This window comes from Esox lucius, chromosome 15 (genome assembly GCF_011004845.1).
Source record: "Esox lucius isolate fEsoLuc1 chromosome 15, fEsoLuc1.pri, whole genome shotgun sequence".
Taxonomy (NCBI): Eukaryota; Metazoa; Chordata; class Actinopteri; order Esociformes; family Esocidae; genus Esox; species Esox lucius.
Genome location: NC_047583.1, coordinates 14,879,891 through 14,896,485, shown reverse-complemented (window position 1 = coordinate 14,896,485; position 16,595 = coordinate 14,879,891). Strand labels below are relative to the sequence as shown.

Below are 16,595 nucleotides of genomic sequence, written 5' to 3'. Positions count from 1 at the left end.
TAAGCACAGAGCGTTTTTTACAGTATTGAATCGCTGAGTTACAGTTAGTTTACGCTACTTTTTCACTGCGGAATCATAATCTACATGATACAGAGGAAATTATCTTGCACGTCTGACCGCAGTAATAAAGAATTTACATTAGATTCAAAATTGTCGAAGCAGAATTTATAATGAACATGTTACGTGTGTAGCCTGCTCCACAACCTGCAATGCATATTTCACTCTCTTGCCTTTCAAAGGTAGGCGTATTTGTATTCTTGCACATTTCAGTAGAAGTGGGTAAAACGATAAAGTAGTTGCTAACAGGGGCTGAGCGAGTGCTTAGTCATGGACCAAAAACAGGGAGGAGGGTATTTGTGAGCGAATCCTATTGGCTGCCCTAAACATATTCTTTTTGTTAGTATTCTGAAGTAACAGAACCTGCAATCGTAGAAAGTTTGATCTGTCTGTCTGAATATTATGGCAACTCAACCCAAGGTGAGTAAATGTGTTAAGCTCAGTAAGATATGATAATATTTTGTTATCGCGTGAACTGATTTGTTCTCCCCTTTAGCCCATTCTTCATGGATATTTCAGGAGTTCATGCTCTTGGAGAGTCCGAATTGGTAAGTGTCTAATGTTATATGTCTGCCTACTTAACATAATTAGATTGAGACAGTTAACTGACTTGGGACATATAAAGAATTAACCTAGGTTGCTTCTTACAGCTTTTGCTCTGAAAGGAATTGAATTTGACCAAGTCCCAGTCAATCTTATCAAAGATGGGGGACAGCAGGTAACTTCCTCATACGTTTCTTTTCTAATTCAGTTTGAGGTAAAATAACTTAAGTGTAATGACCTTATACTGTACCTACTGAAAACCTCAGCTTACAGATCAGTACAAGCAATTAAATCCTATGCAGCAAGTGCCTGCTGTCCACATTGACGGCATCATCCTGTCACAATCAGTAAGTTCAAAGATTATACTGCAGTGATAAAAGTACAAAATTCACAATGTAACATTGACTAACATAATGAATTGGATTTATTTAGTGCCTTTCTACCAACTAACATACTCAAAGATCACTACTACATCCATTGAGTACAATGACAAGACCCATCCACTCACCTTCAGCTGGCAGTGATCCAGTACCTCGAGGAGACCAGACCAGGACCTAGGCTCCTTCCTGCCGACCCAGTGAAGCGTGCCCAAGTGCGCATGGTCTCGGACATCATCGCCTCTGGGATCCAGCCCTTGCAGGTTAGTGAGATGGAGCACAAATAAAGTAAAAAAGGTATATGACCATTTTGAATGTACACCAGCACAGCAAATATGACCCAGTTTGCAAAACCAACTTTAAGGAAGAAAATCTAAATGAGATTGTAGGGTCCCAGACATGCTGACATCATGTGGTTGAATTGATATTGCAACAATGACGACTGTAGAGGTACTCTGTCATGTCGGGTCACTTGTATTTCAGAATTTGTGTGTGCTACAGAAGATAGGAGCAGAGAAGGCACAATGGGCACAGCATTTCATCCAAAGAGGGTTTGAAGGTGGGTTGGATAAGTTGGCATTCAACATGCCACCAATGATCATCTCCAGAGAACAATTACAGGCCTGACTTCTGTCCTTTGGTTTTTCCTCAGCCCTGGAGCCTATTCTTAAAGAGACAGCTGGCAAGTACTGCATAGGAGATGAGGTGAGGAGACAGTCATCCCATGAAAACACTGCGGCTCAATAAAGTAGAACTCCCTTGAAGTTGAAAGTATTGAAGCAATCCTGTTTTTACCCATTAGATCTCCATGGCCGACATTTGTCTTGTCCCACAAGTCTATAATGCTGACCGGTAAGGCAACCAAATTTGTTCAGAATTGCAATACATAAACACCACAGCTTGAATGTGATTTCACACTGACAAGTACAAACCACATGAGGACTTTATATTTGCCCAACAGGTTCAAAGTGGATGTTGATCAGTTCCCAACTATCAAAAGGCTAAATCAAACCTTAATGGAGTTAGATGCTTTCAAAGTGAGTCATCCATCTTGCCAACCAGACACACCTGCTGACATGCGTGCTTGAGAAGTCCTCTTCGACATCTACAAGAGCCAGTAGCACCAGTATTACTAAATACTTCAATAAAATGCTTTGATGTGAATCCATTGCTTTCACTCTCATCACTTGAAATAACACAATGTTTGGGATGAGACTATTTATTATATGTATGAAGAAAACATTTTTTAATATGTAACTTTTAATGTTCTGATCAGTACATTCCCTCCATCTTAACATACAACGGTGGATTTGAAGACAAATAGAATATAAAATGTGAAAATATGAACATAAGTGATTCATTTCACAAAGTTAGCTGCCTAATGTCATGTTACTCCACACGGTTTTAGTATGTACTTTAAAGACATTTTTAGTAAAATAGCAGAACTTCTAAAATCAAGCAGTGGTTGATTAAACCAAGCTTATCAACATTAAATGAAAGTGCTTTATGCATTACCATATGAATATACACATTGCTGAGAATTTCTTAAAAGGAAAGTCCATGTAAATGTTTCACAGCACCATAACTTTCATAACCATAATCAGGCCAGACTACATCACAAAGCAAACTTTACTGCGTTAAGGGGTCATCCCAGCCGAAAGGAACCACACAGAAGACTTGTCCCAGCCCTCTCATGGCACATCATTCAGGATCTGTGAACAAGACAGGGTTAAAAAGGTTTTCCTAACTTCTCTTCCTAAGGTCCCCTCTTTTCGTCAGGGATCTCCAACGTGCACTTCACTGTGTCATTGTAAAAGGTCCCGGCACAGTCGCAGCCCCCAAACACCAACAGGGTATAGTGGGTGTTAGCATCCTCCCCCTGCTTCTGTTTGTCAGCACTGGATAGGACAGAACCTTCCAAATGTATCATGCTGTGTCCAGCGCGCGGCTTGGTCCAGAGCAAAGGGGACACCACTGAACTCCACATACTGGTGTCTGAAAAGGACCCAATAGAGGGAGTTTTTGAAAATGATACTGGATGAGCATTCTAACTTTCTCAAAAGCACACTAAGCCTTGCACTCACCCACATTGAAGATATGGATGTCCTGCAGGGCTCCAATAGCACTGCAACCTCCACTGATCATCATCCTGTTGTGTGACACTGGTAGTGCTGCGTGATATCTGACCTCATATGAGATTGGTCAGCAGAATTATAGTGACACAGCATTTGTATAACAATATACAGTACATCACTGTCATTTACATAGGTCTCTATTCCACAAAGATTACTATGTTGGTCAGAAATAATGGTCCCTGTGGCAAATGACCGTTTCTTTTCTCCATCATAAATATTAAACATAGAAAGAATTCTCAGGGGGAATAAATAAATAGTTTCTCACCCTCGAGGTAGTGGTGGCATGTTCTCATATTTCACAGCGGTGTACTCCATGAAGCCTTTCACCAAAATAAAGAGAATTATACTTGAAGACAAAGTTGTACAGATTTTCTAGGGTACTTAAGTAATTTTCGTACAGAGAACTTCAAATTTCTACTGGTTACCAAGATCCAAAATGTGCAGGTCATTTAGATAGGAGGCTGTCGTCCTGCCGCCAAAAATCAGCAACTGGTTAGACAAAAGTGTAGTTGTGTGCCTGTTTAATGTAAACAGAAAATGTGAAATATGCTTTGAAACAGTATTGAAGGATTTTTATAGTCCAATGTCTACAGACAGAAATACAGTCGAGGAACACTGACCCAAATTTAGGTAGAGGTCGGGCCCCTTCGATGATAGGTTGGTACCAGAGCTCAAACTCTGGATTAAAAATGTATAGAGCATTACTGCATGTCTTGCCTCCATGACAGTGGCTGGGGTGAACTCCCCCAAAAACAAAGAGCTCTTTGTTGTAGATGGTTGCAGAGTGATACGCCAACATGGGCACATCCCCTTTAGCCTACGGGAACATAGAGGAATCTTCACTTACGGTCCTTGAGTTCAGTTGAAATACACACAGAAAACAGTCACAAGACAACACTTACAGTGACAAGCTTCCACTTCCAGGTTAATGTGTTGAGAATGTAGAGCTCACTGTAGCGCTGGCCCTCCCTCAACCCACCATACACATAGAGAGCCTTGGATTCACTGTCATACGTTGCAGAGTGGCCACAGGCACAAAGTGGGCCAGTTCCAGAGGTCAAGGAGTTCATTTGGAACCAAAAGTCATTGTCTGAGCAAATTGTTGACACATTCTGGTTATACAAATGCGTGCTGGGCATTTAAGAATGTCAGTAACAAATCTTTACATTTTGGCTACAAATTGTTTAATATAAGTAATTAAAATGAGCAAAGTGTCTCACCTATCTCCAGTTTCCACAAAGAGTCCAGACAGGGGGTCTGTTCAGAAGCTTCTCCACCAATGACAATGGCGGTTTCAGGGTCACTCAGAACCATGGAGTGACTCCAGCGTTTTGATGGACAAACTAAAAACAAGATATCTTTCATTCAAAAGAATGTGGTATTTGAAATATATAATTAAGGAAAATTCTGTGACCTGCTTTGCAATTCGTTGTCCACTTTCCAGTCTTATCAAAGTTATATAACTTGCTTCTCTTTGAGCAAGATGCTTGACCAGTTTCCTCCTGAGTAGTATCACAATGTTCAGGGCTCCATGCAAAGTGACCCCTTTTCCCAATCACTGTCTGTCTGGGGGTCTTATCCTTCAAACATGAATTTCAAAAACACAGGTTTAATGTATCTCTCCAAACCACACATATGCACATGCACACACAACTTGGAATGCATCTATTCCAGCACTGTAGAATCTTTTTACCGTGGGCCAAACACTGGGTTTCTCAGATAAATTGGAGTCATTGATTTCTGTCGTCTCAGTTTTAAGCTCAGCATAGCAAATGCTGTTTTTAAGTTGAGAGGAGTTCAGGGTTGTAATCTGCAAAGAATCACATTTTAGTTTCCTGTTTTACTAAATGACATTGTTAATTACAAATTAGATTTCAGTAAACTCAACGGCTTCACTCTGCAGTATTTATTTGCGGTTACTGTACAGACACTGAAAATAGAATTCTGAATGTGTGTGAATGTATTTTAATGCCACATAAGGGGTAGATCAATCTATAGGAAATAAGCAGAAACTTTTGAGACCTTGTCATTTACCATCTGAATCCCAGTGTTGTTGAGCTGAGTTTGAGAAAGATGGCTGTTGTTGTGATCAACTGGGCTGGAGCATTTTCTTGGCACAAGTGGAATATTGCTGATGAAACTGGCTTCATTCTTTTTGAGGAAAGACAAAATAATTGAAAATACTACTACATTATGTAGTCTGTGCTTTTATTATTCCAGATTTATTTACCAAAAGGAATGTAGTATTTGGTCCATTTAATTCATAATGTGATACTAGAATGTTGTCACAATAGCTACACTGACATTTTCTTAGTTTTGACTTTTTGTTGCATTACAAAGTGAATTTAAAATAGATCTGATTGCCATTTGTTACTAATCTACACAAAATTAAAATATAAAAAAAATATATACAAATTAGCATAGTTGTTTTCATGACTAATCAAAATCTGTGATTCATCAATAACAAACTAACCACAGAACCAAAAGAAAACAAATAAAATATGAACATTTGCAGCATTAAAGTAACATGTCAAAAACACTGCAAAGAAGTAGATTTCTGGCCATCACTAAATGCGTCCTGATTTGAAGCATGTGGATGTCTGCATCAGAGTATTGGTGGTCTGACTGAGGTTAGCAAACACTAGGGCGTTTTTCAGGATATAAAAGAAGGGTATAGCCCTTATCACTGGCAAAATCCTAGAGGAAAGCCTGCTTCCGATTGCTTTACACCAGAAACTTGGAGAGAAGCCACTCCTGAGTAAAAGGTATATGACATGCCACCTGAAGGACAGACCATGAGGGGGGGAGATAATCTATGGTCAGATCAAAATCAAACTGCATGGCCTGAATGCCAAACTATGGGGATACTTCTCAGCAGCAGGGACAGAGCCTGGTCAGGACTGAAGGAAGGTCGAATGGAACAAAATACAGAGCTCCTTGAGGAAAATCTGTTCCAGAGCACAGGACCTCAAACTGGGGCTAAGATGTATGTTCCAGTCCAACAACAACCCAAAACACACAGACAAGACAACGCTGGACTGGCTTCTGGACAAGTCTGTGAATAGCCTCGAAAAAAGGCCAACTTTGTAATTCAGCAAGCATTGTAAGAAGAAGCAGAACGGCCTGGTGGGAACACGTGATCTAAAACAATCCTGAACCTGCTATAGTTGGTACGATGAGCCAAGGCTATAATCACAAACTAGATCATATTTCTTTATTCTGGTCCGTCCCTCCCTGTTCGGTTTGGCAAAACTAAACTTACTCAAGAAGACTTAAATCTGTAACTGCTGCCAAAGATGTACCATTCTGCTTTGACTGCAGAGTAGGTTCTGTGTGTAACATTAATTCCTACTTGATTGTGAAACCTTTTAGTCATAATCCCTTTGCTAGGCATTGCATATTTAAAGTATACCGAATAACAAGCTGGAAACCATACCTCTCCACAAACAGTGAGCAAAATCTTCCCATATACACCTCTCCTCCCTTTTTCTGTTGCCTCTTTGACAAGGTCAGCGTTCCAATCTCCCTCCCACGTCAAGCACCTTCGAAACAGGCAATATAGACAGTATGGGCATTTTATTTTTTATATATCAATTACAATACATGTAGGACTAATGTACCTTGTGAGGGCTGATAAAGTACCAATCCTCTGTGGCTTCACGTCCTGGCTCACCAGAACATCAATTGAGATGGTTGTCTCGCTTGATAGAAACTTCCATTCCCCAAGACTGAAAACCACGACTTGTTTGGGCAGTGGTAATGGGACATGGACTTGGTGGAATTTGCGATTGGACTTTCTGCAAGAGATTTGAATAGTCCAACAGTATTTACATTATTGAAATGTTAGAGAATATTGCGTCCAAATGTATTACTTGATTAATTAAATAATTAACAGGCCTAATCTTGGACTATAGATACGAAAATGTCACTTGCAGCATGAAGATAGTCCATGTTTGCAATGAATGGACTCAAATGTATTGTTCGTTCCCGCTGTCAAACATTCCATCAACCTAAACCCCGCTAATTTAAACTACCTGATGAACTGACGGGGTGCCTCGCGTAAGGACCAGAGGACGAAAAAATTTTGCCTTCCCATGTTTAAACTCCTCTGAAGTGAATCAATAAAACTGCCGCTTGTTCCCAGCGCCGAATGTGAAAGAGGCGCGTAGTTGAAGAACTCCGCGCACCTGTTCACTACGAAATGCCGCTGTTTGGTTGCTTTGTCCACAGATCTAGGATCAGTCGTCTCGCCTCACCATTATAGAGGTGTACTTGCTCCTGAAGGGACCTCACGCTATCTTCGTATTCCTTTAGGGAAAAGCTAAAAATAAAACCATGTTTATATTTCATCACCTCTGTAATACTTACATCAACTCCTTCGTGATTGCTCTTAATGGAGAGTCATGGGACAAACTCCCGTAGAGCATAGTCCATACTCTGTATGTGAACGGTTGACTAAACACATTGAATGTTGTAGCAAGTGTCGTGGTCTGCATTCTAAAGATGACATTGGATGAAAAAGTGTATTACTTCAACCATTCAAAACACTGACGCGTTCAGTTCAGATGTTAGATTGTGTGGCACTCAGATTAAAACACTAATGCTTTTTCAAAGAGCCGGCCCTTGCTATAAGGACCTAAAGGGCCTTGATTGATCTTAAAAGAAATTGACTGGTTGAGACCAAAACCTCTATTTTACTGTAGTTCATGAAACGTGAAGTAAATAAGCAGGGGTTAAGTAAAACCATAGTGCAAAGATACTTTAGTCTTTATTGTGGAAAAAAAAACTTTTGAGGAAAGTTTATGACAAACAGAAACACATGTAACAGTACAAAGCATGGCAAATTTAGGAACTTTCAATTGCCTTATACAGTAGTTTAGCAGCCCAACTCATGTCTTTGGAAACATGCACAACACCGATGAGGAACAAATAGTATTTGTTGGAATGACGTACATGAAGCTATAATCAAACAGAACATATTCAGGTGTACACAGCGTTACACAACAAGCCACAGACACACACAAAGTATCTTCCTTTACAGAGATCTGTGCATAAAATGGTACTTTAAAGGGACAATTCAAGTTCACAGTACATGGAAATACATTGAATCTGTTCTACACGTCTCTTCTAAGATTGTCCACCAAGATCAACCTGCACCGCTTGACAACCAGCAAACTAAATATGACTTGGCAATGTAAATATTGAACTAGTATTACATAATAAGAGCTTTTTGTGATATGGGATAGCTTTTGTGTCATAAAAGACAGCATGTGACCATTTGCTTTAGCATGGGACTCAGAGCAACATTCAATCTACTTTCATCAACATAATTACTCATTCAATCACTACATGCAGAAAAAAAACAACTGAAAATGGTTTAGGATAATCCCTATGCAGTATCATACAATTAAAATTAAAAAAGATTTTAAAAAGTTTGGAAACATCAAGTACACGTTATATGATTAAAAAAAGTAAGGGTAGACACAAAGAAAAACAACACAGTTCTTTGGAGGGCCTATCTTGCTTAAAAGTGAAGTTCAATAACGTTTACCTGTAGATTTAACTTTCTGTGATTGTAGTTGATACCCATAAATCCACAAATTTTCATCATCACTCAAACATGGATTTGTGACTCAAGGAACATGTTGCGACATGACTGTGTTTACTGTTTTAGACAAAGCACTGAGTTGTGCTTCAGCCATAGATTTGAGGCAATAGCCGAGTACCAGAGATCCACACAGCCGTGCTAAATGCGTGACTGTGCAATTATGATTATTTTTACAATGGGTTGGTCAAAATAAGCACTGTGATTGGTTGAATGAGCTGTGCTAAAAATATATATACTACGGGTAGGTTTATGACACATAATAGGGTTTTTGTATACTTTTCTGAAAAATCACTAGACTGTCACCCTAGTCAGAGTATTTCATAAACTTGATTTACAATATAAAAAGCATGTCAGCACTTAGATTGCTACAACAGGCGTTTGTAAACACTTCGCAGTCTGCCTCTCCAATAGGTAATGTTGGCTTGAAAGGCAGGGAGGAAGAGTTTGCATATATCCTCAAATGGGCGATTTAAATGAATCTGTTTCATGATTTCACTTATTCCCCTTTAATTTAAAAAGGTCAGGCAATGGTTTTACGGCCCATTTTGTGACCCAGATGCACTAAATTCAGGAACAAGGACTGAGCCTGGCTGTCTGCACAATGCAAATAGCAACTTGAATGAATTGCATGATCACCCAGTGGGTTTAAACAATAACAATGCAAATGGAACGAATGGCAGGTGGCATGTGTACTGATTTCCTTGTGGAAGGATAGAACTGGATGAATAGAGAACATTGTACGAATAGAAAATGGTTTGACTAGAGAACATTTATCAAATTGAAGTGTTTCATGAAAATTTCACATTGTTTTAATATAAAGTTTATAACCCATTATTGCCTCACATCTACAACCAAAGCACATCTGTGCTAAAGTTGTTTTCTAAGCCTTCTTGTGTACAACTGCTTTCTCAAATGCTTGATATTCTTCTGTTACTGTTCACTGATTGCTGTTGCCACAAACATGTTTTGACTGAACAATATATGACACATGTACATATAGAATATATATGCTTAAAATATTGGTACTATGCTTTGACTAAGCGCTCATACTTAAACACACCATGACATGACACAAACACAAGGCTTCATAAACACATTAAAACAGGAGAAAAATGTCCAATTTCAAAATTCTCTTTTTCTTTCCGATTGTAGGTGTGGCCTATGAGAGCAAGCACCACAAGCTGATAGTGATAAAAAATATATGCACCTATAATTAGCGATAACATATTCCATGGATTCAAAAATAGATATAATTCTCAGAAGCTATACATTCATATGCAGTTGTTGACATTTACAGTTCCTTAGGCACTATAATACACTCTATAGTACAGAGTCTTATTTCGCCATAATGAGTAGGAGTTATCAAACTTCAGAAGGTAAGTGCCCTCTCCTGGATACTCGTGACTTCCACCTTGGACTGCTAAGTGGCTGTCCTGACGATACACAGGTAGAATTTCACCTAGGTTGGAGTTGGCCAGTGCTTTGGACCCCTTCTCAACATCCCCTGTGTTGGCAGGTGCTGTAGGCCACAACACAAATTGTCAAGACAACAGACCTGGGTTGAAATACATTTCTATTTCAGTATTTGTTCCATTTCAGTATTCCATTGTCATTTCCTTTTTTCACTCAGTTTACTTAAGCATTTCTCAATAAGTATTTCAGGTATGACATGATATACAAATATGAAAGGGTTTGGTTAAAAACTGAAGCCAAAATTAAATGGTAAGTTTTACTTATTTGTTCTCTTATATGGCATAGGGGTGGCCAACCAAATACATCAAGGTTGACCAAGCCTCAGCAGTACAGAACCACCTGTAGTACTGTATGTTCCTCTCACTAAAGGAGAAAGTCCTTGTGTTAATTTGATAAATGTTGAGATAATTGACAAGAGCTAGATTATTTTCATTTGTTAAAACGGCAGCCACAAAATCAGAATGTCACCAAAAGAAAGGCCCATATATTTTATTAGAAAAGAGAACTACCGCAACAAATAAATGAGAAGCAGTTAATCAGAGCTCAGAGATCAGTAGAAATCTATGATATTCAAAGTTTTTTCCAAATAGACTGAGAATTAAATAAGTTGGGAACTAAAATGTCAAACAGCGTATGTTCATACTGACCTTCTATCTCATCCTCCTCATCTTCGTCATCACTGGACTCACTGATGTGAACTGTGATGGCCCGGCAGGTGACAGGGGTCCAGTCAAAGTAGATTCCGAAGCCTATGTCATAGTTATCGGTTGCAAACTCCCAGCACACCCGCTTCCCCTCAGGGACGGTGGGTACGTGCACTGTCATAATGTCTCCCCGGTACACTGTCACCACACTGTCCTTCTCCAGTCGCAGCTTAGCCTTGAGCTCCTTCACTGCCAGGGACGTCCACGTAGAGGGAGGCTTCAGGAGCGGCAATTGGGCTTGAGGAATACCATAGACTATTAAGTGGGGACAACATGGAAAGCGCACACGGGCAAAGTATGTGTGGTAGCGTCACACAGTTATGCTTTGTCAAATCTTTCTGCATTATAACTATTTTAATAGTAGGTTGTAATACACACCTCAGAATCCAAAACAAGGACAAAATATATTGGTTCTCTTACTTAGAGGTGTAAGACAAGCCTCACCTTTTCTCTCTCCAGGGTTTTGACTATCCCCACTGCTGTCCTCCTCATGGTTTTCCCCCATGGCCTGCTGCTCAGGAGCCTCCTGATTAACATGAAAACATGAAAACACATGGGCATGCTTTTATAATGGCTATTTAATTTAATTGACATGTAATTTTTTGGGTAAACATGAGGTACCTCATCAGAATGGCTGGCCCCTTTGTCGTTTGTTTCGTCCATATCAGCGTTGCTGGGGTGATAAGGGTTTTTTGAGAGGTCTGTACTCTGGAGCCTGTAGAGAGATTACCATTCTAACTCTACCCACAATTCATCATACAATTGTGCTATACAAGACATGCATAAAACAGCCAATGTATTACAAATGTTCGACATTGTCGTAAATGCTTTCTATTGCACTTCATTGCTAGAACATGAACAGTATTTCTACCCTTACAAAACAAAAGTTTAGCCAGAGAGCTGAATAACTGCATTATTTCGTAAAACCTTTTCCGGTTGGATAAATGTTATTCTGCAGTATTCTGCAATTACAGCATCCAAGTATAAAAGTTGACTGCATTACTGCAATATTTTTTGTACGGGTGAAATAAAACAAAATATCGAAAGCTATAGTACTAGTAGCAACAGGTGAGTTACCTGTCCAACGGATTGCTCTCCTTGATCGACGTTATCCCAGGGAAAGAGGAAACCGACAGTGATGTCAGTCTGGATTGAAGCTCCGAAGTAGCCTCTAAATTCTCCATCGCTGAAATGAATGCAAATAATTTTGAGACTCGCTCTAATCGTGTTCTTAATCCCCCACCCCCTCACACTAACCCTCCTCTCTTTCCTCACACACAGAGAAACGCCTTAGCAGCATTAAAATGTTTACCATCGTATCAAAAGAGACAGTGAATGTACTCCAAGGTCTTCCGATCACGTATCAAGAAAAAAACGCAACTAATTAGCTAGCAAGATAGCTTCTGACAGTAACTTCAATACATCTGTAACTTCCTTTGTCACTGCGCATCACGCAGTGACAAAGTTAGCTATCCAAATGATTATTTATTTGGTCACATAACTGCAAAATGTATAACGTATTTATTTACAACAACTAGACGCTCAAATGTGTCAACTATGTAACATCGCAAGCCACTGTCCTTGCAAAAGCAACGACTGCACCCCATTGAGCTGGATGTTCTAGCTAGCTATGCTAGTAGGCTGTCTTTCCGTAGGATTGCTAGCCAGGTAGCTGTACTAGGACCATTTGACAATATTTAGATATGTCTATTGAAATCATCATATGGACACCTCAACACAAGCGTAAAATAACCTACCTGAAATCATATGATCATTATTAGCTGGATTGTTTGTCTTGCAGCTAGCATTCGTGCGTTAGCAACACTGTGAAATAACAGATTTCCTGTCTTCCGTAATTCAACACGGTGGGCGGAATATGTCGATATAATTTGAGCAACTTTCTGCTACTCCGGCAGTAATATATGTATATGTGACTGGCAAAATGTTAATTCAACACAAGTAAACGGCAAAGATTATTTTAATTGTAAAAGTAATATGTATAGAGCAAATCAATGACGATTAACGACATCGCCCTTATTCTAGTTAGAAGCATATTCTTTCAATATGTGACACATCCTATTTGTACTTGTTGGTACTGCTACTGCAGCCGTAGACCAATAGACAGAAAATCAACGTTAAATTTACATAAATGTATATGCAATGGATGGTGACATGAAATTGCTAATATTGAGTAAATCATCGGTGAAGAAAATTGCAGGTGTTGGTAGGTAATGGTCCAGTTCCTCTTGCCCTGATGATTATATTGTTATAGAATTCAGGGGAAATCTATCTGAATAAAAAAAATATCTAAGTCCATTTCTCGTACAATTGAAGAGTAAATCAACCACACAGTATCAAGATTATCTTTATTTTTTTAACTAATTGGTTTTTTGGCAGAGTTCCATTTTCTCATTTTCCGGTCTCATTCTTTCCAGGCCCCATCATTACTGATTTGTATACAGCAGAGACACAATCCAGCATAACTTTGTTTTTTGATATAAAGTACAATAATGGTGTCTCCTTACATTGAGCTTCAGTAATATTAATCCAGGGGAAAGACCTTGTCCAGGAGAATGACAACATGGAGACAAAAAAAAATCATGGTCAGTTGGCTTAATCTTTCATGTGTAAAAAAATCATTATTTCTATTCGAGGGTGTGTTTCAGCATTATACAAGGTATACAGTACATCACCTTTCTCATTATAGAAACCTTTTGAAAGAAATGTGTACAAAATGAAAACTCACTCATCTGGTGTCAGTGTAGATACATAGGAGGAATGGACAAAACTATTTATGGTGAATTCTGCAGTTCCTGGACCTTTCAACTGGAACAGCTGATTGATCAGCTCGAGGGCTTTAGTGGAGCCCACACTTGCAACAGTGTACATGTTCAACAGACTGTACAACAAGCCAATCAGCCATTTTGTATCCAGACAGAGACCACCTAAATAAGAACATTTATAACTTATCTTGTATGTCTAAGTATACCATCTGCAATTTACGTTTTGCAGAGAAAATATTTCAAGTGTCAATACCAATAATGACCTACCTCTCATAGCAATAGGACAGGATGCATCTATTACTTCCGGATCTTTTAAAGCCACAGCCACAGAGCCTTGGGAAAGCCACAAGTTGACTGAATCACAAGCCACAAACTCATACTGTGGTTTGAGAATGAAGCTGTGACCAAGAAGCTGTGCCAATCTGAAACACAGAACATATGGAAGCAAACAGACAATTTAGGAAGCAAACCCAGACATCCTTTGTGGAAGGCAAACACAAAAAGTCACCAGGAGGTGTGGTATATGGGGGTGTGGTATCACAACTATCAGTCAATCAACATTCAGAATTCAAACCACCAGGTTTATAAGAGACCGTATACCATGGGTATGACATCACATTTTTTAATGCTCTTCTGGTTTGTGCTATTTTGCTAATATACCACAGCTCTGTGATGCATCACTCTTAAGAACAGCTCTTAGCTATGGTATATTGGCCACATACAACACCCCCCTCGTGCCTCATTGCTAAGCTGGTGGTTTGAATCCTGAATGCTGATTGACTGATAGCTGTGGTACATGAGACTGATGATCAGCATTCTGGATTCAAACCACCTAATTCATAAGTAAGGATAAAGGCAAGAGACTGTGTGGTATATGGCCAATATTTCAATGCTGTGAGCTAGCCATATGCCTTTTAAGGCCAATTAATTGGATGCAGGTCATGTTTATTGCCAAAAACACAACTAAGAGTTCTTAGAATACAATTTTACCTCTTTACAGGTACAGCAGAAAGGAAGGTGTACACCAGGCAGTGCTTTGGGAGATGGTATTGGAGCTCTGCACACACGTTGGGAAGATGAGAGGGAAGGCAACAGAGGAACAGCACATCTGCCCAGAACGCCAATCGCCGGTTGTCAAAGTAACATGTGATACCACTCTTCACAAAATCCTCTGTTAATTATAATATTGAAATATATTCAATACATTGTTATGTGTGAAGTTCATGCTTTGTTATTTTTCATTTACCTAGATTTTCAGGCCTCCTGGAGGAAATATTGATTTGTGATGGTTTGAGGCCAGTATTTTCAAGAAGAACTTGAACCAGCTGTTTTCCGATGTGCCCACCCCCAAGCACACCAACAGTCAGATATTTCCCTTTCTTGGATACATTTGATCTCGGTAAATCTATATCTTCGAGTTGCTTTGGTAGCCCAATGCCTTCTCTAAAAAAAAATACATTTTTATTTTTTATACAATTGCCATTATAAAAAAAATAAAATGAAGGTGCCTACAGCCTAAGTGTTCAATTGGGTGGGAAATAGTGTTTCCAAGCATACCTCAATGAATTTGCAAGTTTGCATAAGAAGGCTGCATGCCCACATCCACACACAGTCAAATCATTAGCGCGTGCACGAAGAAATAATAATTCTTTTTCATTTTCACTTAATCCACACTCAAAACCAAGGCTGCTCAGATTTTCTGTGAAGTCCAACATAACCTGGAAGGTTCTGCGAAGAGTAGGGTATGAAATCCCTGTAGCACTTCACGTTTCAGTTTTTACTCGACACGTGTAACTATGTATAATTGTATGGTAGTGTAAATTCACATAAACTCTATAATTTCATAGCAAGAGCCGGTACGTTTAGTGCTACAGATTTACCAACTCTGGCGGCTTGTATGTTCCAACGTTCCTATGGTAACCAATTTATGGGCGTGTCCTTTTCTATTCTCCACTGAACTCTTCAATTTGCAACGTTTCATTGAACATTAAATAGTTTATTTCCCTTTTAAGATTACATGCTTTTAATACAAACCGTGAAGATCACCTGTACACGTATGTACAACAAACAATATTATCTATTAGCACATACATTTACAATTCCTATTTCTTAAACAGTTCTAACATTTTGGTTTTGAAACAAGCCTCTGTAGCCGATAGAGGGCATTGTTTACCTGATAGTGGAGAACTCATAAACAGATGAACAGCGCCCACAACCGGCTATAAAGTCTATATTACACCGCTGTCGAAACTAAATTTCAAGGCTGCATTATCATAATCGGCTATCTAAAAAAAGACATAACAAACTAGTCCAATATTGCAGTGATGGGTTGCATGATAATTAAGGATCAAAAGCTGTGTTTTGGTCATGGTATGAGTCTTGAAAAATGTAACTACACTCTTATTAGTAGACAGATCTAACAAAAAGCAAAGATCATTTAAGATATATAGACATGATACATCTTAACCATGTTTAAATAAGCATATCGTTTGTGTTCTAATTGGGGGGGAGGGGGGGGGGGGTACGTTTGTAAACTTACTTTAAGTTTAAAAAAGTATCCTAGCTTACAGTAAGTACCAGACAGCATACCCTGAAAAGTATAGTGAAATGAAGTGAGAAGTCTATTTTGAACATAAAAGACCTTGCTACATTGGCAATTATGCTATGAGAATGCAGCCTGCAATGCTCTTAAAATTTACTTTGTTATTCACCAAATAGCCATATTATGGAAAAAAGCCTGTAACACCACTGTTTTACTGGTCACAAGTGACTTTCACATCACTTCTTATTGAAAGTGCAGATGATCTACAGATTTTAAATGCATCACATTCCACAAAGTTGTGACTGTCTTTTAGGATGCCATATGCAAGAAGTAGAATCAGTTATTTAAAAGCCCACACAGCTTCATGGTAAAC

At 39.0% G+C, this 16,595-nt stretch overlaps 4 protein-coding genes across 13 annotated transcripts; 1 reads left to right on the top strand and 3 right to left on the bottom strand.

The window, feature by feature from the left end:
* Positions 1–2: 2 nt before the first annotated feature.
* On the top strand, positions 3–2,141 carry gstz1 (glutathione S-transferase zeta 1). 2 transcript variants are annotated; one of them, XM_010897898.5, is made up of 9 exons: positions 3–239; positions 554–605; positions 708–775; positions 867–947; positions 1,115–1,240; positions 1,461–1,536; positions 1,630–1,682; positions 1,780–1,829; positions 1,939–2,141. In XM_010897898.5, the coding sequence occupies exons 1-9, from the start codon at positions 210–212 to the stop codon at positions 2,063–2,065; spliced, it is 663 nt and encodes a 220-aa protein (XP_010896200.1). In that variant the 5' UTR covers positions 3–209; the 3' UTR covers positions 2,066–2,141. The 2 variants fall into 2 exon arrangements, with proteins under 2 accessions (XP_010896200.1, XP_010896202.1); XM_010897900.4 differs by lacking the exon at positions 3–239 and adding an exon at positions 280–477.
* A 68-nt stretch (positions 2,142–2,209) lies between these two features.
* Positions 2,210–7,654, bottom strand: zgc:163014 (uncharacterized protein LOC100038766 homolog). 8 transcript variants are annotated; one of them, XM_020054425.3, is made up of 13 exons: positions 7,481–7,654; positions 6,733–6,909; positions 6,549–6,654; positions 5,135–5,263; positions 4,806–4,922; positions 4,581–4,692; positions 4,333–4,455; positions 4,015–4,202; positions 3,733–3,929; positions 3,538–3,629; positions 3,378–3,432; positions 3,062–3,159; positions 2,210–2,972 (listed from the first exon to the last, which is right to left on the bottom strand). In XM_020054425.3, the coding sequence occupies exons 1-13, from the start codon at positions 7,606–7,608 to the stop codon at positions 2,734–2,736; spliced, it is 1,761 nt and encodes a 586-aa protein (XP_019909984.3). In that variant the 5' UTR covers positions 7,609–7,654; the 3' UTR covers positions 2,210–2,733. The 8 variants fall into 8 exon arrangements, with proteins under 8 accessions (XP_019909984.3, XP_019909982.3, XP_019909986.1 ...); XM_020054423.3 differs by having other exon boundaries at positions 4,527–4,692; positions 7,481–7,653; XM_020054427.2 differs by having other exon boundaries at positions 4,527–4,692; positions 6,786–6,909; positions 7,481–7,653.
* Positions 7,655–7,858: 204 nt separating this feature from the next.
* Positions 7,859–12,981, bottom strand: tmed8 (transmembrane p24 trafficking protein 8). 2 transcript variants are annotated; one of them, XM_034297193.1, is made up of 6 exons: positions 12,655–12,981; positions 11,975–12,083; positions 11,519–11,612; positions 11,342–11,423; positions 10,841–11,152; positions 7,859–10,239 (listed from the first exon to the last, which is right to left on the bottom strand). In XM_034297193.1, exons 1-6 carry the CDS (start codon positions 12,662–12,664, stop codon positions 10,022–10,024), a joined length of 825 nt encoding a protein of 274 aa, XP_034153084.1. In that variant the 5' UTR covers positions 12,665–12,981; the 3' UTR covers positions 7,859–10,021.
* A 316-nt stretch (positions 12,982–13,297) lies between these two features.
* Positions 13,298–15,489, bottom strand: noxred1 (NADP-dependent oxidoreductase domain containing 1). The gene is made up of 6 exons (XM_020054050.1): positions 15,238–15,489; positions 14,927–15,123; positions 14,671–14,851; positions 13,948–14,102; positions 13,644–13,842; positions 13,298–13,457 (listed from the first exon to the last, which is right to left on the bottom strand). The coding sequence occupies exons 1-6, from the start codon at positions 15,393–15,395 to the stop codon at positions 13,307–13,309; spliced, it is 1,041 nt and encodes a 346-aa protein (XP_019909609.1). The 5' UTR covers positions 15,396–15,489; the 3' UTR covers positions 13,298–13,306.
* Between the last annotated feature and the right edge of the window lie 1,106 nt (positions 15,490–16,595).

Bases quoted from the DNA above. Each gene is read 5' to 3' on its own strand.
- tmed8 (XM_034297193.1), bottom strand. The intron at 11,613-11,974 runs GTAACTCACCTG...ATCTCTCTACAG, and splicing joins GAGAGCAATCCGTTGGACAG to GCTCCAGAGTACAGACCTCT. The intron at 11,153-11,341 runs GTGAGGCTTGTC...CCCACTTAATAG, and splicing joins AAACCCTGGAGAGAGAAAAG to TCTATGGTATTCCTCAAGCC.
- noxred1 (XM_020054050.1), bottom strand. From the start codon at position 15,395: ATGTTGGACTTCACAGAAAATCTGAGCAGCCTTGGTTTTGAGTGTGGA. The intron at 14,852-14,926 runs GTAAATGAAAAA...TATAATTAACAG, and splicing joins CAGGAGGCCTGAAAATCTAG to AGGATTTTGTGAAGAGTGGT. The intron at 14,103-14,670 runs GTAAAATTGTAT...TCTGTGTTTCAG, and splicing joins TCTGCTGTACCTGTAAAGAG to ATTGGCACAGCTTCTTGGTC.
- gstz1 (XM_010897898.5), top strand. From the start codon at position 210: ATGCATATTTCACTCTCTTGCCTTTCAAAG. The intron at 606-707 runs GTAAGTGTCTAA...TGCTTCTTACAG, and splicing joins CTCTTGGAGAGTCCGAATTG to CTTTTGCTCTGAAAGGAATT. The intron at 1,683-1,779 runs GTGAGGAGACAG...TTTACCCATTAG, and splicing joins AGTACTGCATAGGAGATGAG to ATCTCCATGGCCGACATTTG.
- zgc:163014 (XM_020054423.3), bottom strand. From the start codon at position 7,608: ATGCAGACCACGACACTTGCTACAACATTCAATGTGTTTAGTCAACCG. The intron at 5,264-6,548 runs GTATGGTTTCCA...TTCCTCAAAAAG, and splicing joins TGCTCACTGTTTGTGGAGAG to AATGAAGCCAGTTTCATCAG. The intron at 3,930-4,014 runs GTAAGTGTTGTC...ATGTTCCCGTAG, and splicing joins GGAAGTGGAAGCTTGTCACT to GCTAAAGGGGATGTGCCCAT.